General features: G+C 43.2%; 1 protein-coding gene across 7 annotated transcripts in view; it reads left to right on the top strand.

Moving 5' to 3' along the window:
* Nucleotides 1–24,093, top strand: part of ablim3 (actin binding LIM protein family, member 3) — a 47,304-nt gene extending 23,211 nt beyond the window's left edge. Inside the window, exons 4-23 of one of the 7 annotated variants that reach the window (XM_086223091.1) lie at nucleotides 786–901; nucleotides 5,437–5,563; nucleotides 5,677–5,770; nucleotides 9,690–9,777; nucleotides 9,993–10,051; nucleotides 10,144–10,215; nucleotides 12,155–12,316; nucleotides 13,423–13,452; nucleotides 13,536–13,656; nucleotides 14,383–14,478; nucleotides 14,802–14,852; nucleotides 19,726–19,842; nucleotides 19,998–20,068; nucleotides 20,260–20,428; nucleotides 21,311–21,340; nucleotides 21,706–21,809; nucleotides 21,927–21,993; nucleotides 22,094–22,104; nucleotides 22,225–22,305; nucleotides 22,819–24,090. In XM_086223091.1, the coding sequence (XP_086079217.1) occupies nucleotides 786–901; nucleotides 5,437–5,563; nucleotides 5,677–5,770; nucleotides 9,690–9,777; nucleotides 9,993–10,051; nucleotides 10,144–10,215; nucleotides 12,155–12,316; nucleotides 13,423–13,452; nucleotides 13,536–13,656; nucleotides 14,383–14,478; nucleotides 14,802–14,852; nucleotides 19,726–19,842; nucleotides 19,998–20,068; nucleotides 20,260–20,428; nucleotides 21,311–21,340; nucleotides 21,706–21,809; nucleotides 21,927–21,993; nucleotides 22,094–22,104; nucleotides 22,225–22,305; nucleotides 22,819–22,932 (1,780 nt within the window). In that variant the 3' untranslated portion in view covers nucleotides 22,933–24,090. Of the gene's footprint in view, nucleotides 1–785; nucleotides 902–5,436; nucleotides 5,564–5,676; nucleotides 5,771–9,689; nucleotides 9,778–9,992; nucleotides 10,052–10,143; nucleotides 10,216–12,154; nucleotides 12,317–13,422; nucleotides 13,453–13,535; nucleotides 13,657–14,382; nucleotides 14,479–14,801; nucleotides 14,853–19,707; nucleotides 19,843–19,997; nucleotides 20,069–20,259; nucleotides 20,429–21,310; nucleotides 21,341–21,705; nucleotides 21,810–21,926; nucleotides 21,994–22,093; nucleotides 22,105–22,224; nucleotides 22,306–22,818 lie in introns of all 7 variants that reach the window. The other 6 variants (XM_086223093.1, XM_086223092.1, XM_086223096.1 and 3 more) reach the window with 6 other exon arrangements.
* Nucleotides 24,094–24,203: the final 110 nt, after the last annotated feature.

Raw genomic sequence — 24,203 nt, 5'->3', positions numbered from 1 at the left:
ACATTTAACATAGGAGGGTCCCCAGTCCATACACATGCTTGCTCCTCTAAGTGCGAACATGGATGTTGTGCACTCTTGTGTGCTGACTGTCACTCTGGGCTGTGCTGGAGACTCAACCCTCCCTCTAGGTCTTGGCTCTGGCCCCAGCCCTCAGTGGGGGGAGTAAAAGGATTACAGCCTTCAATGTCGTTTAAACAGCCTTCTTTAAGCCTTTTAGCACACCATTCATTACCACATCCTCCCCAGTCATGTAGAAATCAATCACCCTCTTCGATAAGGAGAGTAAACAGCTTATTGCGATCGAGTCAGTTTGACTTCTTATGTGCTGTTTGATGTCACATACTCTGCTTGTCTCCATGTTTATCATATTTTCTTATGTTGGTTTAACTGTGACCTGGTCTCACCAGTGTATGGAGTGAGTTTGTGGGTAGAGAATGTGATTAGTCCACAAGAGAGGCAGATTTCCTTCTAGAAATCTGCAGCAGTCTCACATTATGAACTTTTTAATCATGGAGGAGCCAGGTGCTCCTGCAACAGTCAGTGTCCCATTAATCTGACACCTCGACTGTTTGGAAATGTATTTAAATGTTTACAGAAGATGTTGGACTCTATTTAGCTTGTGTCTGCCAGTTTATGGCCTATCTGTCATCCAATCATGTACCCGCCAACACCCGTTTGCTTTTTCCATATTTGAATGTAGTGTAAACACACACACACTGCAGGTATTTGATCTGTGACTGTATATTTGTTTCCTAATTTTTTCCTCTCTGTTGTTTCTCTCTCAGTAAACCTTTCCCCATTGGAGACAGAGTGACATTCAGTGGAAAGGACTGCGTATGCCAGCAGTGCTCTCACACACTCGTCAAATCAAACGAACCGATCAAAATCCATGGGCCGAGCCGTAAGTCCAGCATCCGCCTCACTTTGTCCATTTTGTTTAGGGACATCAGATGAAACAGAGCACTGAGTCTGATGTAATGTGTCCAAGATGTCCATTTAGTTAATTTAGCTAATCAAGTGTCTGTCAAACTAGTGGTCCGACCTGTCACGCTGATCTGCCAGCTGAAAATTATGCAAGCAAACAGATTCATCATTTGTCACTGTCAACAGAAAATATGCAGAGTGGAGGACGATATGTATTCACTGCTCATCTCTTCTTATATGTGTCCTTGTTCTCACGTTTTAGTGAATACACACCTCACACATTTGCATGGATTGTCTTGCATAATTAATGAAGGAGCTGTCAGGCAGGTATATTGTATAGTCTCTTCTAATGGTAAAAGGCAGGAAAATGACAAACTATGCCAACACAAGAGAGCAATAGTGATTGATAGTGAATCATTTGTGATGTGTGGTTTACAGACAGCAGGCTGCTGCTCACTGGCTGCGCAGTAATAACAGATGGTGGTGAGGCAGTGAATAACTGTCCTCCCCAGATTGCTCCATTCAGGAGTATGAATTCCAAATGGCTCCCCCACTGCATGTTCATCACACTGTCTTATGAGGAGTCAGTCGATGAGATGGGACTCGAAACGTTTATTTTTACAACTCACTCTTCTGTAATTCTGAAAAACATTACATTTAGATTGCCAATACAGTGGATAAAATAAGTATTGAACACGTCACCATTTCCCTTAGTAACTATATTTCTAAAGGTGCTACTGACATGAAATTTTTGCCAGATGTCAGTAACAACCTATGTAACCCACACATGCAAAGAAATCTAACCTTATATGTCCATAAATTAAATTTTGTGCAATAAAATGGAATGAAATAGGAAAAAGTATTGAACACACTTAATTAAATTTATTAAAAACTTTGTACAAAGTCCTCTTGGAACTGTCATCTTATCATGGTGGAGGAGTCTGAGTGCCTTAGGACCCTTGGAGCAATGCTGTCAGGGGCATTTTGCCCCTGGTAGGGTCATCCAAGGCAGACTGGTCCTAGGTGAAGGGCCAGACAAAGAACCGTCTGATCCCAAAACATTGAAGCTGGCTTTTGGGGCATGAAATGTCACCTCTCTGGCAGGGAAGGAGCCGTTGCTTGTGGAAGAGGTTGAGCATTATCAGTTAGATATAGTCTGCCTCACCTCGATGGCGGTGCTGGTGCTGGATGGCGCCCAGACTTGGGACTCCATTTTCCTACCAGGGGACATCAAGTGGGCAATGACAGCATGGCCTGGAGCGGCGTGATTGGGAGGAATGGCAGTCCTGACCTGAACCTGAGTGGTGTTCAGTTATTGGACCTCTGGACTTATGTGCGAATTGTAGTTTGTTCGAACATTAGGATGTTTATCGTTGCACCTGGACACTAAGGTGAAGAGAGGAGCTGAGCTGTCAACTGATCACCATCTCATGGTGAGTTGTATCAGGTGGCAGGAGAAGAAACCACGCAGACCTGGTAGGCCAGAATGAACAGTGAGGGTCTGCTGGGAACGCCTGGCGGAAAAAGCTGTCTGGATGATCTTCAACTCCCACCTCTGGCAGAGCTTTGACTGCATCCCAGGGCCTGTGGGAAACACTGAGTCCAAACGGACCCTGCTCCACTCTGCTGTTGTTGAGGCTGCTGCTGTGAGCTGCGGCCACAAGGCTGCTGGGGCCATTCGCAGTGGTAATCTCCAAACTCTGTGAGGGGAGCCGTCAGGCTGAAGAAGGAGGCCTACAGGGTGTGGCTGGTCTGTGGGTCTCCAGAGGCAGCTGACTGGTAACAAGGCAAAAACTCGGAGGAGTTTGGTGTGGCCATGACGGATGACTATTGATCGGCTCCAAAAATGTTCTGATAAACTGTCTGTCGCCTCTGGAGGGGAAGGCGACAGCTTGCCACACTGTTTACATTGGGGACAGGAGGCTGCTGACATCGACTGGGGAGATAATTTGATGGTGGATTTTTTGAGGAATTCCTCAATCCCTCCAACAAGTATTCCATGGAGGAAACAGAGTTTGGGGAGGACTTGTGGCGGGGGGGGGGGGGGGGGGTGTCATCCAATCTCCGGGGCAGAAGTCGCTGAGGCAGTGAAACAGTTCTGTGGTGGCAGAGCTCCAGGGGTGGATAATATTCACCCTGGGTGTCTCTGTTGTAGGACTATCTTGGTTGACACGTCTCTGCAACACTGCATGGGCATTGGGGGTCAGTGCCTCTGAAATGACAGACCGGAGTGGTGTCCCTATCTGTAAGAAAGGGGACCAGAGGGTGTGTTCCAACTAGCTGGGGTATCATACTCCTCAGCCTCCCTGGAAAGGTCTACGCCAGGATACTGGAGAGGAGGGTCAGGTCGACGGTCGAACCTCAGATCCAGGAGGAGCAATGTGGTTTCATACTGGCTGGGGAACTGCTAGGGTGCTGGAGGGGGCATGGGAGTTTGCCCAACCAGTCCATATGTGTTTTGTAGATCTGGAGAAGGCTTATGACCTTGTTCCCAGGGGCACCCTGTGGGGTGTACCCCGGGAGTATGGGGCACATGGCCCCTTACAAAGGGCCATTTCGGTCTCTCTACCAGAGGAGTGAGAGTCTGGTTCGTGTTACCAGCAGGAAGTCGGACTTGTTCCCACTGAGGGTTGGACACCACCAAGGCTGCCCTTTGTCACCGGTTCTGTTCATAACTTTTTGGACAGAATTTTTTAGGCGCAGCTGAGTGGTGGAGGGGGTCGAGTTTGGTGGTGGGAGGATGTTGTCTCTGCTTTTTGCGGACGACGTGGTCCTCTTGGCGCCATCTAACCAGGACCTCCAGCTCTTACTGGGGCAGTTCGCAGCTGAATGTGAAGTGGCTGGGATGAGAATCAGCACCTCCAAGTCTGAGACCGTGGTCCTCAGCTGGAAAAGGGTGGACTAAATGAGTCTCCCTCTCATCTGAGATTAATACAATAGAAAATGTTTTCTTCTGGCTTCCTTTAAATTTAAAATTGTAAAAACATCTCATTGGACCCAGTAATTATGGATAATTCATTGTGAAAGTCATTGTCATATAGCTGTCATGTATTGACAGCTAGACTTAACCAAGTCTAACTACATTCGAGGTCTCAAAGTATTTCCAAATCTTTTTAATTAATAAAATATTGAACCATTGAACCCTCAATACCAGGACCAAAAATCCTCTTGATCAAATTGTATTAATTAAGGGGAAAAAAGTTCCCCGAAAAACAAAATATTCACACATGGAAATGTTGATAAAGACCTGACCATTAGATTTAGGATGCGTTCCTTCCTCATATCACATATGCTGACTTTATTCTTTCTTCCTTTAATGCATTTGAATGAAACAGGATACAAATTCTCCACACCAAACTTTGCAACTTAAAAGCTGAAAAAGAAACCACAAAAAAGCCATACATACAGTACGCTTTCTCACAAGCACCACAATAATCTGTTGTACCTTTACAATAATCAGCAAAAAAAATCACTTAACTCTTCTAATACTACATATGCTGTATTTCTCGTGTTTTTAATGACTTTGTTTTTTCATTGATTTACATTGATTTAAGTTTTATGTGATGACACCAAATCCACATCTTGATATTAAACTTCAAGGATTATCTCACTTGAGGTGCAGGTACTGTGTGACTCATGCTCTGGGATATTAAAAATCTTTTGATTATTTCATGAATTAGTGGAATCTCTTATTGACCAGAGAGAACTGCAGCAGCTGTTTTCCTCCTGAAGTCTGTTATTCTGAATAATGATTGAAACATCACATCATGTGTTACATAAGATTTTGAGATGATCTAATGGGTTTTCGTCCAACGGCTAAACTGATACCTGTACCATGACTCAGTAGATGATTTTCCAGTAACAGACCCGGCCTGATAGACTAAGCTCAGTCAGCAGTGAATGGCATTTAAGATTTATTTAGCTGCAGCAAACTGACTCAATAACGCCGCAATTTCTTACAGAAAAACACAGTTTGTCTTGGTTGGCAGGGCAGAGTTGACAGGTTCGCTTACTTCGGGGCAGTAGACCAGGTCAGAAAAGGTTAAGCTAAGCTAAATGTCTTCCAAATGGAAACAAATAGAATGATGACCCTTTTTTCTCATCAGTTTGAAGTTTCTGCACAATCTCTGCACTGTTAGTGGTGGTCATTAACGCCTGCATGGTGGAATGTACAGTATGTTGTCTGTGGGAGAAAGACAGAGGGATTCCTACACGTCTCCTGCAGGGGGTTTGTGCAGCGGTTTTAGTCGCGCTATATTAAATGACTGCTTGATGCCTGCTTTCAGTCATGTTTAACGGGGCTTTCAGTTGAGAGAACAAGCCTCACAGCTCAGCAGTATCCTGCTTAAGAAGATATAGATTAAGAGGGTGGCTTGACCAGAGGGCGAGGAAACTACACTTAAGCACATAGGAGGTGTTAACAGATGTACAATTACAGCTTGGCTCACTTTGACATGTGTCTTCGTCTCTCCCCTTCACTCCTATATTCCCTCTTTTTTCCCTTTTCTCCAGACTGTGCTGGATGTAGAGCGGAGATCAAGCAAGGTCAGTCTCTCCTGGCGTTGGAGAAACAGTGGCATGTGAGCTGCTTCCGATGTCAGACCTGTAACATGGTCCTCACTGGAGAGTACATCAGCAAGTATGTTGGAAAAGAAGGAAAACACAAACAGAAACTATTTTCCCCCTTTTTTTTTTCTCTAGATAATGTACATTTGATACACCTCAGTAGTCTCTTTTATGTCTATGTTGCAGGGATGGAGTGCCGTACTGCGAGGCAGATTACCACGCCCAGTACGGAGTGAAATGTGAGACCTGCAGCAGATACATTAGTGGAAGAGTTCTGGAGGTGAGAACAGGAAACGATGTCAGCAACGAGACAATGCTAACAGAGATTTAGAAGTGCAGAGCTTAGCAGCAATACGTACAATCTCAAACAGGAGCTGACTGCAGTAACAGAGTGTAATCAGCGTTATCAGAATTGAGCAGTTGCATTTTATCCACGGCTCTGGTCTAAACCCAGCTGTGTCTAGGGAGGGAGAGATTTAAGATTGGTCGAATGATAAACATCTCGGCTGCGGTCTGGTCAAACATCCACTTTGTCACAATTTCCTCTTGAAACCCAAATGAGCAGTGCACCGGCACAAACATGAGGCAACATTTGAATCATACAAACCTGTAAGGAGGGAAGGGGAATTATAAAAAGACCAGAGTTGGAAGGAAGAGAAACAGTTCGAAAAAGAAATGGATGAGGAAGACAACAGTAGAGAAGCAGCTGAAGCAGACAGAGAGATGGATTTAAGAGGAAGTGAAAGGAAATGATAAGGGAAGTAACACAGATAATAAAGAAATTGAAGAGCAGATGCTAATTAAATATTTTGGAGGAGTCTTTGGGGACCTGCGGAAAAGGAGTGGCTGTAGTAAACACACACACACACTTACACACTCAGGGCCTTGTTGCCCCTGTGCTCCTTTGCTTGTCAGAATGGCTGGTGTAAAGTGCTTTGTTCCTGACTGTCAGCCTTTCTAGGTTATTTATAGACACGGGGACATGTCAGCCTTTATCTGTGAGTCTCCCACTCTCTCTCACTCTCTCTCTCTTCCTCTCCATGTCTCTTTCTTGCTATAGAAACGTTTATGTGTTTGTACGTGTGCGTGGAATCCATTCTCTTTCTCCTGTCAAATTTTGACATCAGGATGCATTTATTCTGCAGCTGACTTTATCCACAGGAAGTTTGATGCAGCACATTAACAGCCCAAGCACACCATGTTTGGGGTAACATTTTCATTCAACCACTTTTCAAAAACTGGTTCCTGACAGGAGTGTCAACTGTTTGCACATTTGTTGTTATATTGACGCATTCTAACGTCTTTGTGCGTTTAAAGAGAGCGGCAGTTTTTCCTACCTACCATGCTAATCTATCGTGAAACTTAAAAGAAAAGTTGGGAGAAAAGTCAAAAATGCCCAGACAAGAATCTGAATACAGCTGAGCAGGCACCGCAAAGCTATGAAGATCTTCAGTAGTTCTGAAGTGGAGGTACAGCTTCAAGACGTGAACAGTAAACAAACTGTCACATGTTGTGGCGTCAGTAGTAGATATAAATAACAACAAAAAAGATGCTATTACTGTACTCACTCAGTGAACACTGACGAGAGAGGAATGCACAACTGAATAAAAAAAATGGTTTGAGTAGTCCTCTTAGCTCCATCAGGCCACAACCTCCAGCTCTTGCTGGGACAGTTTGCAGCTGAATGTGAAGCGGCTGGGATGAGAATCAGCACCTCCTAGTCTGAGGCCATGGTCCTCAGCCGGAAAAGGGTGGTTTGCCCAGCCAGGTTGGGGGGGAGGTCTTACCTCAGGTGGAGGAGTTTAAGTATCTTGGGGTGGATTGGGGCGGCATCCACAGTGATGCAAGTGCTAAACCAGTCTGTTGTGGTGAAGAGGGAGCTTAGCCAGAAGGCGAGGCTCTCGATTTACCGGTCAATCTACGTTCCAACCCTCACCTATGGTCATGAGCTTTGGGTAATGACCAAAAGAACAAGATCGCGAATACAAGCGGCCGAAATGAGTTTCCTCCGCAGGGTGGCTGGGCTCTCCCTTAGAGATAGGGTGAGAAGCTCAGTCATTCTAGAGGGACTCAGAGTAGAGCTGCTGCTCCTCCATGTCGAGAGGAGCCAGTTGAGGTGGTTCGGGCATCTGGTGAGGATGCCTCCTGGACGCCTCCCTCAGGAGGTTTTCCAGGCATGCCCAACCGGAAGGAGGCCCCGAGGCCGACCCAGGACACGCTGGAGGGATTTTATCTCTTGGCTGGCCTGGGAACGCCTCAGGATCCCCCCAGAAGAGCTGATTGAAGTGGCTGGGGAGAGGACAGTCTGGGCTTCCTTGCTGAGGCTGCTGTCCCCACGACTCGGTTTGATATCAATTCTGAGAGGTATGGCAAACAAATAAGAGACACAACTGTGAGTTGGGACACTGACCTGGACTTAGCATAATTGAAAAAAGCCATAAGGCTGTGTGAAAAAAAATGAAGGTAATGATAATTTTAACTGGAAAGCACTCAGAGAAGATAGACCTTTGCCAAGGCAAACTTTTGGCCCCTGGCTCTTTCGTGCGTGGGCCCTAAATAAAGCACAGATGAGTGGGCCCTCGCAACCCCGCACGTCTCCGTATGCATCTGTACCATAGAGCGAGAGGGAGGTGAATCCTTATATTTAGATTTTTGCATGAGGGAGCAGACTAATGTGTGCACTGTGGTGCAAATGTCACTTCCTGGGTCCAATTCCTGTTCTCAGAAGGTGGCGCTGTGACTTAATTTCAGCCTGTTGCCACCCGGTGGTGCAATGCAACTCTGCTCCCCAAAATTCAATGTTTGGTGAAAATCTGTCTCACGGTTTATTCGTAATTCCACTGACAGACAGACAGACACAACTGAAAACATTGCCTCAGAAAGAACTGACTAATTTATTTGTATTTCTTTAGTGGCATTCCTGAGAGCTTTGCCAGGAGACATACAGGAGAAAGGAGAGCCTGATACCAACTGCAGTCATCAATTGTACAGTCATAAAAGTGATAGATCAATAAAGCACAACAGTCATAAAAAATGATCTTACAGGAAATAAAAAAATGAAATTATACAAACATAAAAGTAGCTGGATGAACAAAGATATAAAATAATAAAACACCTGCCCATGTTAGAGAGGTCAGAGATTTTTCACTGTACTAACTTCATCACCTTCCTTTTTTTTTCCTTAACGCCAGCGTGACTGTCGATAACTCGACTCAAATGAGTGGTTCAGTAGCACAGAGACCCTCCACTCGCCAACTTGCCAGAGCCAAACGTTGTTATATTAGTGAGTCGTTTAGTAGAGCCAGGGAGAGTAAAAGAGAGGGAGCTAAGGACGGAGGAGCATAAATCTGGTGTTCACTGCCGCTAAATAGAAAGAGGGCCTCATTAGAAGGAGTAACAGCAGTTGTTGCACTGATACCACATGACCACAGACGGTAAAGCCTCTGCTGCTTGGAAAGCACCAGACGGAAATACTGGCTCCAGCATCCTCTCCTGGTTTTCCTTTCAGAGTAACCTGAGACACACAGCTATAGACAGGCAGTTCTTAGAGAATGCATTCATGGACGAGGCCACTGTATTGTGCATGAAATGACATCGTACCTCATTCTAGGTGTGTTTAAACCATTCAGGTCTCCTTGACATATACTTCATGTCAGCAGTGCTTCTATAAATAGAAATTCTCTTGGCATGTCAGGGAGGCAGAGGTGATGGGACAGGGCTACGCCTCAGCCGTCTGTAATGCAGAGACACATGAAAAACATTACTCATTCATGGACCCGACCGTTTTGCGTGGCATCACCTGCACCATGTGTGCATGGATGTGGTCTCCCTGGGCGCTCTGAATGTCCAAGGACATGTGTCCTACACTTGTGTCCTTGACTTACATGGCCGCCTACTTCCCTCCTCCTCGCAGTATACACATTTGTTCATGTGACCGACCTACAGGGATCTTTGCTCTAATTATGGGAGGGAGGAGAGTGAGGGGGGGTTATCATGTGATGAAAAAGGTGCAGGCTATGCTGCGATACATCATGAGGTCATGTGACATGATGGGAGAAAACATACGTAGACAATGGCCTGCTCAAGGTGTGGTAAATTATGTTCTGCTCGCACCTCTTCTCTTCTTTTCTCTTCTCTTATGTTCACTTCTTTTCTCGTCTTCTCTTCTATTATCTGCTTCCTTGTCTTCATCTTCTCAGGCTGGAGGGAAACACTACCATCCAACGTGTGCGCGCTGCTCCCGCTGTAACATGATGTTCAAAGAGGGAGAGGAAATGTACCTGACAGGTGAAACACGATGCATGAAAACATCCACATTCACAACAACACACACACACACACACATGCACACACGCGCGCACACACACTAACACACACACACACACACACACACACACACACACACACACACACACACACACACACACACACACGCGCACCTAAACCAATGCTGGTAAACCCCAAACTGATTTTTTTCTCCTCCTCCTCTTGCTCATCCTCAGGGTGTGAAGTGTGGCACCCATTATGCAAGCAGGCAGCTAGGGCAGAGAGGAGACTCAGGGTGAGATGGAATCTGAAATTTAAAATATTGGAGTAAAGTGAAAAGTGTGATGTCATCACTGTGCACCCTCTCTCTCCCCTCCCCTCTCACAGCACAGACGCCTGTCAGAGACCTCCATCTCCCCTCCTGGCTCCTCCATTGGCTCTCCCAGTAGGGTTATATGTGTAAGTAATATAACTTTGCAGCTTTAGTGGCTGCCATTGCTGCCGCCCAGCTACTTTTTAGATGGCTACACACTAAAAATAAGAGCACTACCCGTAGCTGAGTTAAGCACCAACCTGAGAGGCTGCTCACTCCCTTGGCCTGTTCACTGTCTATGTCCTCTGTCCTCATTGGTAATGTGGCAGTCGGAGGGATGCAGCGATATATTGTAGGTATATCGTGAGATACATCTTCTCTGAAACAGAATCTGCACATCTGCTTACCTCCTTGATCCTCATTTTCAAATGAGAGATTCTTCACACGCTCAGAGAGCTTGTACCTCTGCCGAGGAGGCTGCGTGGATTCAAAACATAAACTCTGCTCATACAATTTCTTCTGGATCACCACTCCTGAAAATGATCCATATCATCTGCGAGAGCTTTATAGCTGGCCACAGGGTTAAATATTTTTGTAGGTTGACCCAGAAGTTACTAACCTGGGTTCCCTCAACCGAAGGTCAACAGGACATTTATATTAGATCACAGATTATTGTTCTGTGGCTGATTTTTCCATCATAAATGCAACCATTTAGAGATGCAAAGCTACCACAACAACTACCGTCAAGCTTTTTCTGTTTTGAGTGTGATGATATTTTATGTCTTCCACAACCTAAGCATCCCCTTTTAGCCTTTTTAACAGCACAAATTATTGACACATTTTATGATGTCGAACAAAAAGGCTGAAGCTAGTATTAACCTCAAATCTCACTTCAGGAATGTAACTGAAAACTCTTTCAAAAAATCGACAGACTTTGAGACGACAGAACCGGATGTAAAATGACGCTTACTTATTTCTGGGTTTTAGAACTCACATCTAACCGTCTGTGCTCATCTCTCTATTTTATGGATTCAACTTCATCGTGATGTCAGCCATTAAATCGATAGGTCTTCTGGTTTCCTGATCCGGAATAAATTCAAGATGATTTATTGAGGCTGAAAATGTTTTGTTTCATGCATTTCGCATGGACACAATAAATGTAATCAAAATTTGCCTTTTAAATGTGCAGAAAAATGCTGTAATAAATGCTATATCCTGCCAAAGGATGAGAACAAGCATCAGGATCTACAATTTTGGGCCAGATTGCCTCTGAAATGTTGTTGCAGGGGTCCAAATTCCAAATTTCCATGCATTCATTTTTGAGATTGCCTGCTAATAAACAAAGAGACGCACGCTGCTCATCACATGATCTCTTTGGTGTAGCTAGATATAGTTAAGGGTCAGCTGTGTTTGCATTAGCACTGGAGACTTTACAATTGATTCTTCTTTTGGTCCATGTCCAACTTTTGTCTGATGACATGAAATGCTGATGCAAGGCGTTGTTATTAAAAGATAGTAGACGCAATCATCAAATAATCTACGATATGGTCATATTGTATAGCTCTGGCTGTGTGTTGGCAGTTTTAGCATGTCATGCTTGTTGTCTGCATTCAAGAAGGGGTGGCTTCTCTCTTCTGGCCAGCTCTGCCCCTGCCTCATAATCAATGACCTTTCTGTTTAAGGTGATGGATGAAGGAAGAATGCAGTGTAAGCACACTTGTCTTCCTCCTTCCCTCCCACTCTCTCGTTGTCTTGGCTTCCTCTGCTCGCTTTCTCACACATGCTGAAGGTCAACAACAGGTGCTCTGCAGTGTACATATGTACCTCTGATGAGCACACATGCAACTCTTGCTGCATGTGCAGGCTCATGTATGTGTGCTTCATCACTTCCTCTCACAGCTGCATGTTTTGCTTGCAGTCACTGCTGGACTTTCCATTCGACTTGTGGTTGATGTTGGGTGTTGTTGCTGTTGTCTCTGTGTTTGGTGGCTGTATGTGTTTGGTGGCTGTATGTGTGTGCGCGCGCGTGTGTGTGTGTGTGTGTGTGTGTGTGCGTGTGTGCGTGTGTGTGTATCCTCTCTCCAGGCCAGAGTGGAGAATGAGATCCTAGATTATAAGGACCTAGCTGCCCTGCCAAAGATCAAGGCCATATACGAGGTCCAGCAGCCAGACCTCATATCCTCCTCATACCAGCCCTACCACAGATACATCTCTGATGACAGGCTAGACACTTACAGCTATGGGGAGGTACTACTGCTACACACTCAGGCCAGAATCAGCACAGACAAACCTTTGAATTCCTGACTAATCTGACAAGATACTACGTGTCTTAATTTGATCTAAGTCATGTGATTTTTGATGGTTGCCTTATTTCCAATTTTAATACCCCAATAAAAAAAAAGGGAGTGCAAAGTGACTGATTAATTTGGATTAATTTGTCAAAGACAAAAAAAAATCACACATTAAAAATGTATCAAATTAACAACATGCTTGCAAATATTTTTGATAATCATTGAATTTGGACTGTAAAAGTTATCAATTCATGTATTCAAACATTTGCAAAAATGTATTTGATTTGAGATATTTTTAATGCGTATCACTGCCTAAATTATAACGTGTGATTCATTTTGATCAATTCATTACAAAATATTGAATTAATTAGACAGATTTTTTTTTAATTCACTGCCTCAAAAAAGAAATAATCAGAAACAAAATCTGAATGAAACCAGCATTTCTCCACTATTTAAAGGGGATCTGTTTCCCTAATCTCCAGCTGATCATTTTTTTTTTCTCTGCTCTATATTTATAGGATTTCCAATTAGGGCAAAAGATATAGAACATTATTCACTACAGCTCGTAGCAAATTTCATCTTTGTACTTCTTGCTGTAAAAATCTTCCAGCATTCGTAAAAAAATCTTTTTCAGCAAAATATACAATTGAAAATAGAGATCTATGTGCACAATTTGTAGTGCTGCGCTCAGACAAGTTGGATTGTTTTCTGGTAGTTGTGCTATTACAAATTCACCATGCAAAGAGGGATTTTTCTACTTTTTGCTCAATCACACAAAGGAAGAGTAGAGAAGATGAATACCTGCTCCGTGTCTGTGCACCAAATATGAAGCAAAGGTCCTGCAAGGGTTCAGCTTAGCTTAACATAAAGAATGTGTAGCAGTGGAGATCTGTTCAAATCAATCATCCACGAAGGAAAAAAGAATATACTGTATATCACATGGGAAAAGACAGTTTTGCTCAGTTCTGCGTCTGTAATTACATGATACGCTGTATGAAATATTATTTGATTTCATCTGTGCGCACCTGTGTATTAAATAACTAATGTCCACTGATTCTGCAGTCACTCGGGACCCTCTCACCTTATTCTCAGGTAAGCATTTTTCTTTCTGGCATAAGTAGGAGACACACAGGTGATCATTTTCTCTCCTCACTGGCTCTCTTCTGTCTTTTTAGGACAGCCTGGATATGAGGCAGAGACGGTGCTCCAGTCCGGGTTATATTGACTCACCAACATACAGTCGACAAGGCATGTCCCCCATCATGCCTCGCTCTCCTCAGCACTTTGGCTACCTTGGTGAGTCAGGTTTTTGTACCTAATTTGAAATTTACTTTGCACAAAAATGGGCTCAAGAATGTTTATATTTGGATGGTTCTAATTAACTGAGGCACAGAAATCATTTTTATGCTAATTCTCTTTCTTATGAAGCTGCGTTTAGCCTGAAAACAGGGAAACAGCATACTTGACTATGCTAACCAGCAACACAGTGAGTTTACCTGGCAGCCAGCGAAGACGAGGAGGAAGTTATTGTTTCTGATTAAAATATGATTGTTTGGATGTGCTGGTTGGTGAATTTTATTTCCCGTACGGAACAGAGCCATGTTAGTTGTTTCCCCCTGTTTCCAGTGTTAATGCTAAGCTAGGTTAGTACATATATTTGAACAACAGGACAATGTTGATTATGTAGTCAGCAAAAATGAAGTTGCTTCTCATTTCCATCAGTTCCCATCAACACTAGTATATTTACAATAAATATACCCTCTTACATGCAACACAAGTGGTAATTTACAGAATTTCTTTGCTGCTGTTGCTCCTTGGCTGACATTTCATTTAACTTTTTCACATGTGCATTGGCTCTCCTATTTCCTTGTCATTACACAAGTGGAAAAGTTAATATCAGTACCTTTATGCAAAGTGGAATGACTGGGCTGCTGGGTTTTCATCTGCATGGATAAGAGTTGTGTTAAGACCTTCCTTCATGCTCACGTTTCCTTTGCTGTGATTGGCTGCGGCTGGCTGCAGGCTCTGAGAGTGGCAGGAGCTCACCTTATTACGGCCAAGAGGGGCGGTCAAGCACACCCACCACAAACCAGCCCCCTAAACATTTTCATGTGCCAGGTAGGAGTCCTCGCCACTTCATCTCACCTGTGCAAATCTCATACCTCACTAATGCAAATTATTCAGGAAGGGTATTTCTTAGGTCCATGGGAATGAAGGTATATGTGACTTTCTATCCCATACTGTAACTGATCTGGCCTACAACCCCCCCCCCCCCCATAATGCATCTGTACCTTCTTTTACCTTCCTTTATAACCTCCTGTCCCATCATTATCATCATCATCATCATCATCACCGTCATCATCTCATCAGAAACTCACGTAGTCTTGGCTCTCCTTTACTCGTCCACGTTTCACTTGTCCATCTCCTCTCTCTCTCCTCAGCCACAGGGGACCCCAACATCTACAGGAAGCCTCCCATCTATAAGAGAACGGGTACAGTGCAGTTAGACCCGCCTTAGCCTGCCTGTCCTCCTGTCAGTGTAGTCATGCTGTGTTTGAGTACTCGATGTAGATGTTTTTACTGATATGTCAATTCCCCTCTTTGAATAAGTATTGATTCATATCATTTTCTAGCTATCACTGGAAAAGAAGGCATCAGAAATAAAACTAGAGTTAAATTTAACATAAGGGCTTACAACAAGCGCTCTGATGTTAAAAGAGTAAAAGTGCATGCCACAAGCACACGTGCACGCCTGTTCTGTGTGCAACACAGGTTCCCATCGGCAAACACAGTTGGAATAAGTCGTGACTGAAGTGAAGGTTGCTCATTAGAGAGAACAGTGGCAAACTGCACCATAATTGGAATTTATATTTGCAGCAGAGACTTCTTTTGTTCCTCAGCCTTGTTAGCCAGTAGTCAGCTTGTGATTCAGGGAGATGCTAGTGGGCTTGGTGTTAAGGACCAGACAGGAATCTGGTGGCAGCAGCTGTGTCGCACAGCTTAAGTTGGTTGGTTTATTTTCAGTCAAGTAGCGCGGCGGCAAGGTTAAAACATGATGCTGTTTGTTATTTCTACAATCCATCCATACACTCCAGACTGTGTGGTTCATAGGAGAAAGGCTCTGTAACCCCTGATCACATCGCTAAAAAGCTTTTTAGCTGAAAAGACAGAAACGAATTGGATCTCTCTTGTTGTCCTGCATGCTCTGTTTTTGGTGCCATTTGTGGGTTAGTTGAATCGTATCAACGTGTGTATAAATATTTCCACCCTTCTAGGATCGCAACTAAGTACATCACTGGCCGTAATGTTTCCATGCACGTAAACGGTTTTGACAATTCTGCTGTAAATGTCAAGTTCAGATAAGCTTTCATTGTTGGGACACTGACAGACAGCTCAGCCTCAGCATCAGTCATATTGATCCCACTGGTACTTTATGTCCTTCTGAACAGCTATTGATTATTACTTTCTCTTGTTTCAGCACTAAACGTGATTGATGGGAAGTCAATGCTACAACGTGCGAAGTCATGTTGTTATATGCATTAAAAGGCCTGTTATGTACTATTCAGCTAACGTATTTGCTACCTGTATAGAAAAGCCTCCAACCCCATGTTGTTTCCTTGGCTGCGTTGTCTGTATGGGTAGCAAAGCTCACACGTTGTCACATCTCCCATGGGGATGCTCCAATAATGTTTCCCTTTTCTTTTCACCTCTTTTTTATTGCATCCAATCACTTTTATTCACTCCCTTCCACCTCCTGCTCCAATTAACCTGGTGACCTCACCAATGTAAGTACCTCCCTCCTCTCACTGTTTCACTCTCACTCCATAGATTATACCTATATCTGAATCGCCATTCATGTAGAGATATTTCATGTCTGTTTGTGTGGGTCTCTTCCCGTATGAATCATCTCACGCCAAAACTGCAAAGCCATCTGCTGTGTAACTTTGCCCCGAATTTGTGTGTGAATGTCTGTGCGTGTTCAAAGATGAAAATGTCTGCCAACAGTGTTGTCTATCATGTGTACATAAGAATTCAATGGATCATGGATGGGGGCTGGTGTGGTTAATGGCTAACAAGAGTGAAGAGCGATCTATGTGACATTACACTGCATGTCAACCCCATTGACTTCCATTGACTGTGGGTTAGTGCAGAGTGGCATCAATATCATCGCCTTACACCATTCATGAAAAGACACAGGCACAGTGTGGCCACTTGGCCTCTAACGCTGGTTATTTTCATTCTGTCGCCTGACAAATTGATCTCCTCCAACAGGAATGGTTCGAGGATAACTGTGCATATTGAAATGAACTTTTCTCGTAGTACCTCCTTGTGATTTGTTTATGAGCACAATTACTTCTTAGCACACAACTGCGGATAATAATTCAACATTATTGAGAGCTAGATGATATATCTGTCTGTCTGTTAGCTTAACTTAATCCGATGCTACCAGGTGGAGAGGAATATTTTGCGTGATGAAGGAATTCGTCAGACACAAGAAACAGGCTGGAGACTCAGAGATGGCTTACACTGGACACTTTAATGGATGCCCATAGCAGATGTACAAGGTTCGCTGTGAGATGAGGTTGAGTCAACTACCCCAGAACATCTGAGTTCCACCCCTCATAAACAGTCCTACTAGTAATGTCGGACACTACCAGTAACACCTAGTTGGAACATCCCGCACAATGTGACTTGGGGCCTGGGGTCGGAATCAGCTTTTATCCTTACAGACGAATTACGTGGATAAGACCAAGAAAGTTAAAGCAGAGGACACCAGTTGAAATTCCTTATCACTGGGGTGAGAATCAAGCAAGTGAAGTAGTTTCCACTATCAGTCAAGCAAGAAAAGTCAAGTCTTCGAATGTTCTCAAGATCTGCAGCAGTCCGCAAATAAAATGCTCAGTTAAGTGCAGAATCAATTTGAACAGGATTCAACTTAACGTTAGCTTCACAGCAAATGACTGGTCTGCCAGTAGATCAGCTGAAAAGGCTTATTCATCTTTATTTCCGGGTTTTGCGGTGAAACTAACAGATGGATGTCATGGTGGTCGCAGCATCTATGTTCCTTTTTGAATTCTGTCAGAGGTTTGGCATATTTGTTTACGAATGCTATCTGTGCTGAGCGAACTATTCCACTCATTCTACTTGCGATATGAGACTGGTGTTGGTCTTGTCATTTAACCCTCTGCAAAAAAATAAACAAATCCATTTTCCAAATGTCAGACTGTTGCTTAACCTTCTGAGACCCACAGAAAAATGAAACCGAGCACATATTTTGGCATCAGGTGGGAGGAGCAGGTCTTTTTACCTGTTACACCGGCTACATCTGTGCTGTTTGCTGATGTGTGCCCACTGTGTGTTTTTAGGAGTCCGAAAATGATGATCAATTTATCCTAAAACAGATTAAAATTGCTGCATAGTGATTTTGTTTGTTTTGTTTTAAAAAATAGGTAAAATCTTATTTTATTGTAGAATTTAGTGGCAGTTAATCTAGTTCTCTGTCTGTCTGTCTGTCTGTCTGTCTCTCTCTCTCTCTCTCTCTCGCGCAGGCACAAGCATATTTGACAACTGACCTGTCTCTAATTAGTTTCATTGTGTCATTTATACAGGTGCACAGAACATCACGCACTAGTGGATAATTATCTGCACAATGGCGCATTTCTGTTTGTCACGCATAAATGTGGAGCCAAGACTAGCAGGAGTTCGATACTTGTGGCTTAAAACTCCTGACAGCAATTAAAGGGATAGATCACCAGGAAATGGAAAATAAAGTTAATGCTATCCATCTTTTAAATATACAAAAAATACATAATAAAGCTATAAAATTACTCCATGCTGCTGCTGGCCTGAAATAATCCAAGTGTCCTGAAGCATTGACACGCCACGTTTTTTTGAGAATAACATCACATATATCGTGTTTTTATCCTCCCCACTCACTGTAGCCGGGAGTTCCCAGCCATGATACCATGTTTATAGCTTTACTAAAAACATGATGCCATGATTTTGCTGAGACCAAAAACATGGCGTCAGCGATGTTTTTCTTTTCCTGTGACTGTCCGGCAGTGTTTTGTGGACTGAAATGCTTCACCCAACCATCCATTTGTATGTAAGTGAGTTGACAGTGACTTCATTTTCATTTTTGGGTGAACCATCCCTTTAATGTTTGGCGAACCATTTGAGTGTTCATGGTGGTTACACCTGGTGTAGCTGCATCAGAATTACATATTATCCACTTTCTGCATCCCCCAGTCCTGTTTTTGGGCTGATCCAGTGTAAGAGAGGTTGTAATGGCTGTGTGAGTGCATTTTCTCTACCCTGGAGAAAATCCAGGGGTACTCCCAGGACACAAGCAGACAGTGGCAGTGAAATCCTGGTGCTACATAGGAACCTCGTGTCACTGCACACACCTCTCCCTGTGGATAACGTAGTTATGTGGAGTCACTCTGGAAGGAATGGACTGTGTTGAGGGTGTCTTCTGTGCAGAAGCAGATATTTGTGGTTTGTCATACAGCACTATTTGTCACTAACATTTACTTTCTTACTAACATAATCCGTCTGGGTAATTTGTAACTTTTTGTAGTGCACAAAAACTATCTCATTAAACAACATCATGTATTGGCATCACAATTACAGAATGATTTCATAAGAGAGTTTTCACCTGTCCTACGGATCTGCAATGCCTCCTGAATTCTTCTTATAGCGGGACACAAATGCAGATTCATCTGCATCTTCACACCTTTAAAACGCGGTGCTTTAAGACTCATATATTTCCTGCACATATATCTATTTATCTTTTTTTCTCAGCCCAACTTCTCCGCTTTGAGTTCAGAATAATAGCAAGTGGCTCTTGCTCGATTCAGATGCTTGGCTAGGACTTGTTGGTGTATCGGACTGCATTCACTGGAGCCAGTCAGAGAGTGTGATTCAGAAACATGACTGCTAAAGTCGAAACAGTCCCAATAAAGGCTGACAAGATTTAAATACAGATACAGTAACTAAGGAATGGACAAGGTAGAAAGAGAAACTGCAAGTATTTTCAAACTCAAGACAGAAATCGCTGCCCCTTATTGACGTTAGCTCACAGGACAGAAGGACAAAGTTATGCTCCAAAGCCAATGTGATATTTGGGTCTCAGAGGGTTGAAAAGAACGTTTTCATGGTTGACATTTGAATTGCCAATGCAAGAAAGAATGAGAATTATGACTCACTGAAATGGAATGCTGGGACGATGACTTTATTGTATAGAGTTACATTTTTATCACTTTGACAAATCTTTCTGCTGTGAAAATGTGTCTATCTTGTTGCTTGTATTTGTTTTTTCTTCTAACTCAATCCGTTTCTTCACAGACAATCATTTGGATGCAGCCACTAAAAGCAGGACCAGTGAGGACATCCTCAGATCCTCCAGACTGTCCACCTACTCTCCGGAGCCATACACCCAGTCAGAGTCGGACTACTACCCGTACACCAGCTCCCCCAGGGGTAGGGAAGACTCTCGCTGAATCAAACACACATGAGTACAGTACATTTTGTGACTCTGTTTTGTCATGTTTATTCATCCTGACGCTGTGTTTCTGTGTTCCACTCTGGGCTCGTAAACACACAAGGGAATCTCTTTTATCTTGTTTCCCTCTCAGCCTATCGGGTGCCGAGAAGACGGTTCTCGACAGGAGGAGACGAAGAGACTTGGAGTCACAGTCTTCAAAGAGTAAGAGCTTCATTATTCTCTATCCATGTCTTTAACTTTGCATACTAGCCCCCATCAGGAACAACTATAAATAATGCAACTTTTAATGGTATGGTGCCTTCACCACTCCTCTCCTTTACCTCTTACTACCTACAGTACATTGAAATAATATTTTTTTTCGCAAATTCCTCATCTTTCCTTACACTTCTTAGATTGGGAGTGGCATCGGGAGGATGATTCTCAAAGAGGAGATGAAAGCCAGATCTGGTTCCTATGACAACGACCCCTGGGGCAGTGCAAGGAATTCTCGTAGTGGGAGCAAGGAAACACTCAACACAACAGGCTACAGCTCCACAGCATACAACAACACCGTCAACGGATGTAAGGATCCACCAGGCCTCTTGGGCACTCACTCACCCCCCCCCCCCCCCCTTTGAGTTCATGAACACCTGAGACTGTATTTTTATGTGCCTTAGTATCTGCTGTCGTGGCGTTTTGGGGCGAGGGCATTGAAGATGCAGGTCAGCGAGGGTCATGGTTGCTGCTGCTGCTGCTGCTGCTGGTTTATTGAGATAGAAACATGTCACGATGGGGAAACAGCTGCTGGTGGTCGCCTAGAAGCAGCACATTTGGCAAGTCACTGTGTTGGGGATTTTTCACTTCAGGCTGCTCAAGCAAGTGTGCAAAAGGGCCAGATGTGATGTTAAGGGATGTCAGGTTTCTGTTTGTTAGGGCCAAGCATCATCGCTCATGCAGTGTTGCTGTTATTTTTGCCCCTGACACCAGCCTGTCTTCATCCTTTTCAGCTCCATCTCTTTCGTCATCTCCCTCTTCATGTTGCATGCTTGTTCCAGCTTCTCTCTCCTCCTCCTCCTCTGTTTCCTGACATCGCCCTCTATATTCTACTGTTACCTCATCATCTCTCTCTATCATCCATCTATCTGTCTCTCTCTCTCTCTCTCTCTCACTGTCTCTCTCTCATCCGCTCACAGCTGGCGTCCCATATCCTGGTTTATTTATGAGCAGTAAGATCTCTCATTAAAGATCTTTCTCAGATGGGAGGGGGACACAACCGAGAAAAGCCAACAAAGACTTGTAACCGTGCAAGCTGTGTCGAGTAATTAGATGATGGAGGGTGTCTGTCGACTGTTATTTTGAATACTGTTTTATGATTTTTGTTATCTGACCTCTTTTTACTTATTCTGACAAAGCTTTTGCCTCAGTATGAGTCGAGGAGTATTCATTCGTATTTTTCTTTCGCAGCACCCAGATCCCATTACAGCACAGATAGTGGTGAGTTAAAGCATACACACACACACACACGCACACACACACACACACACACACACACACATGCACGCATGGCATACACATCAGCTTAATTCTCTGGTCAGCAAACTTCATGCTAATTTAAAGAGCAGCTGTATTTAAATGGCCCTGCACATAAATAATGTGGTTGTGCTGGTTTCAAAGACTCAAAAAAAATCCAAAGGACTCCAGTTTTATTTTGTGGGCACATCTGGGAATGTTTTGTTAGTTTTGAGCGCCATCTTCTGGCAGCGATCAAGCATTGATGTCATATTCCTTGTCACTTGAAAAGAAGGAGGAATTGTAATCACTCTTGTCTTTATTGACGTAATATTTTCTCTGTATTTTAGATTTTGTGTGTAAGTCAGCCTCACTACCAGGATATGGACGCAACGGCATCCAGAGGGTGAGACCACAGCGAAAAAAAAGACCAAGCATGATTGGATGTTTACATGTGCGTGTGTGTGTGTGTGTGTGTGTGTGGGGGGGGGGGGGTATTGACCTTGAGTTGAACATTATCACATATTGTATTTTATTACAAAAATATAATTTCTCCTCTTGTCATCTGCAGCCCCAGAGTGCTGACTGCTACCAGTACCAGTATGACAGTAGCAGTGAGGTCAATTGGGGAAACAGAGGTAATTTGATTTGAATTAAAAAGAACTTTTGTTGATTTAGGAAATTAATTCAGTGCTTCCTCCTTTGTTCTAACCTGATTCTCTTGTAATTTAATTACAGCAGAATATAAGGTAAGGGGAATTTTTTTATTATCTTTTTATTTACTGAAGTGTTTTTAATTAATTCCAGGTATTCCCAGTAGTTCTTTAATTAATCAAGATCATGTACGGCTGCCTCCCTTCTCCTTGCAGGTTTACCCTTATGAGGCACTTATTGTCACCACCAGAGGGCGCAACAGGCTCCCCAAAGATGTAGACAGAGCCAGACTAGAGGTAATTTAGGAGTAGATCAAACAGCATTTGTTTTACTCTTGTTGGGTGACAGAAGTACAGTGGTGTATTTTTTTACAGTAAGATAAAATTGTGGGACAAAGTTGTCTTATTCCTTGAAGTAACTGAGCTGCATGAAGAAAATAACCCATTCCAGGGGTTATTTTCCTCAATTTTATGTTCACTTCAGATTGAAATATTAAATTATTGTTGTTTCTTTATTTTTGCACATTTATTTTACACATACATAGTATATATTATGTCTTTTCTTATCGTAAATGTTTATGTTGTCTTCCACGATCATGTTCATACATTGTATCTTCAACTGAGTTCTGTTTACAGTGTTAATTCCTGCCTAGCTGTGTCTTAACATGATTTATTATGTTATTAAAAAGGGTGGAAGGAGTCATGAGTCATTTGGCTTAAGGAGGTTGTCTCAAGTCCAGATGAAGATAATGTGGGTACATTAATTAATAGTTACTGCTTCTTAACTTCTTTTGTTTTTCCCGATGTCAGCGTCACTTGTCCCCGGAGGAGTTTGTCCAGGTGTTTGGCATGACCGTTGAGGATTTCGACCGGCTGGCTCTATGGAAGAGGAACGAGCTTAAAAAACAAGCCCGACTCTTTTAACAATGTATGGACATCCATCAGATACTGCTATAAGTACGAGTGACAGTACAAAGTACATGAAGCAGTTGGAAGACTTCTACTCAGTTTCACTGCCATGGCTGAGAACCTGTTCTAGATCTCCTCATGCGACAAACCAAATTCTGGTCACACCAGCGTTGACACGAACAGGAAGGGTACTGGGACATTCTGCACAGACTGATAAAACTGTGACGTGGCTGCAAGTGCAACTGGGTGAGGAGTGTGTGTGTGTGTGTGTGTGTGTGTGTGTGTGTGTGTGTGTGTGTGTGTGCAAGCAATACAGTAGGTGTGGATGCCATGTACAGTAGTGTTCTGCTTTTCTGAAGCCTGAGGGATGAGGGGAGGCCTCATGAGGGGGAGGTCTGTGACCAGAGCTGCAGTACTAAAACACGATGAGGAGAATTTTGGCTTTGCCTTATTTGTTATGCTCTCTTAGTTACGAGTGTGCAGCACCAGCAATCTGAATACGTAGAATGTAGTTACAGTTGATCATTTCTGTCACTTTATCAGTGTGAATGATTAGAACGAATGACAGTGAGAGAACCTGTTTTGCTTTGAGGATGCAGTTTGTTTATCTATTACCTTGTTTTCACTCTCACTCAAAATACTGTGTTCCTCTAGTTTACACTGAAACAAACAAGAAGCAATGTGAGGCGGATATTTCAGCGTTGATTGGTGTGAACATGCAAGCCAAAGTGAGAATGCAAGTACACAGATTAGTAGATCACTTCCATGTAATCTTCTGGTTTCATAGTTAAAGGTCACCACCAGATACAGTCACTGTGCAGCTGTAAGGTAACCAAGACGGACGTGCAATCCGTTTGATTTATTTGACAAAAGAAACACCAGTTTAGTCAATATCATTTTCCAGATGTAGGACGGTAACTCATTGTTTTGTAATGGGGACAGCAGTCATTTATACATCAACTATTATTTATATTCTTCAGAGTGATAATCCAATAATTTTGTAGCTATGGAGATGACTAACTCACAAAGAAATGCTCTGCAAGGTATTTAACACATTGAAGATGATCCAGGGTTGTTGAAGTCTTTCATTTGAATACTGTTATTTTTGATTTTGTCACTAAAAAAAATAAACTTGAAATCAAATTCTGCCTCTTTATTTAAATTTGAAACCCAAATAAATTTCCATCCATCCATCCATTTTCTACTGCTTATCCTGTTAAGGGTCACGGGGCGGGGGAAGGAGCCTTTCGCAGTCCATCACAAGGCCAACACACCTACGGTCAATT

Source organism: Aulostomus chinensis, chromosome 13, assembly GCF_037954235.1.
Source record: "Aulostomus chinensis isolate RoL2024-O1b breed Wild chromosome 13, RoL_Achi_v1.0, whole genome shotgun sequence".
Taxonomy (NCBI): Eukaryota; Metazoa; Chordata; class Actinopteri; order Syngnathiformes; family Aulostomidae; genus Aulostomus; species Aulostomus chinensis.
The sequence above is the reverse complement of the archived record's forward strand: the minus strand, read 5'-3'. Positions and strand labels throughout refer to the sequence as shown.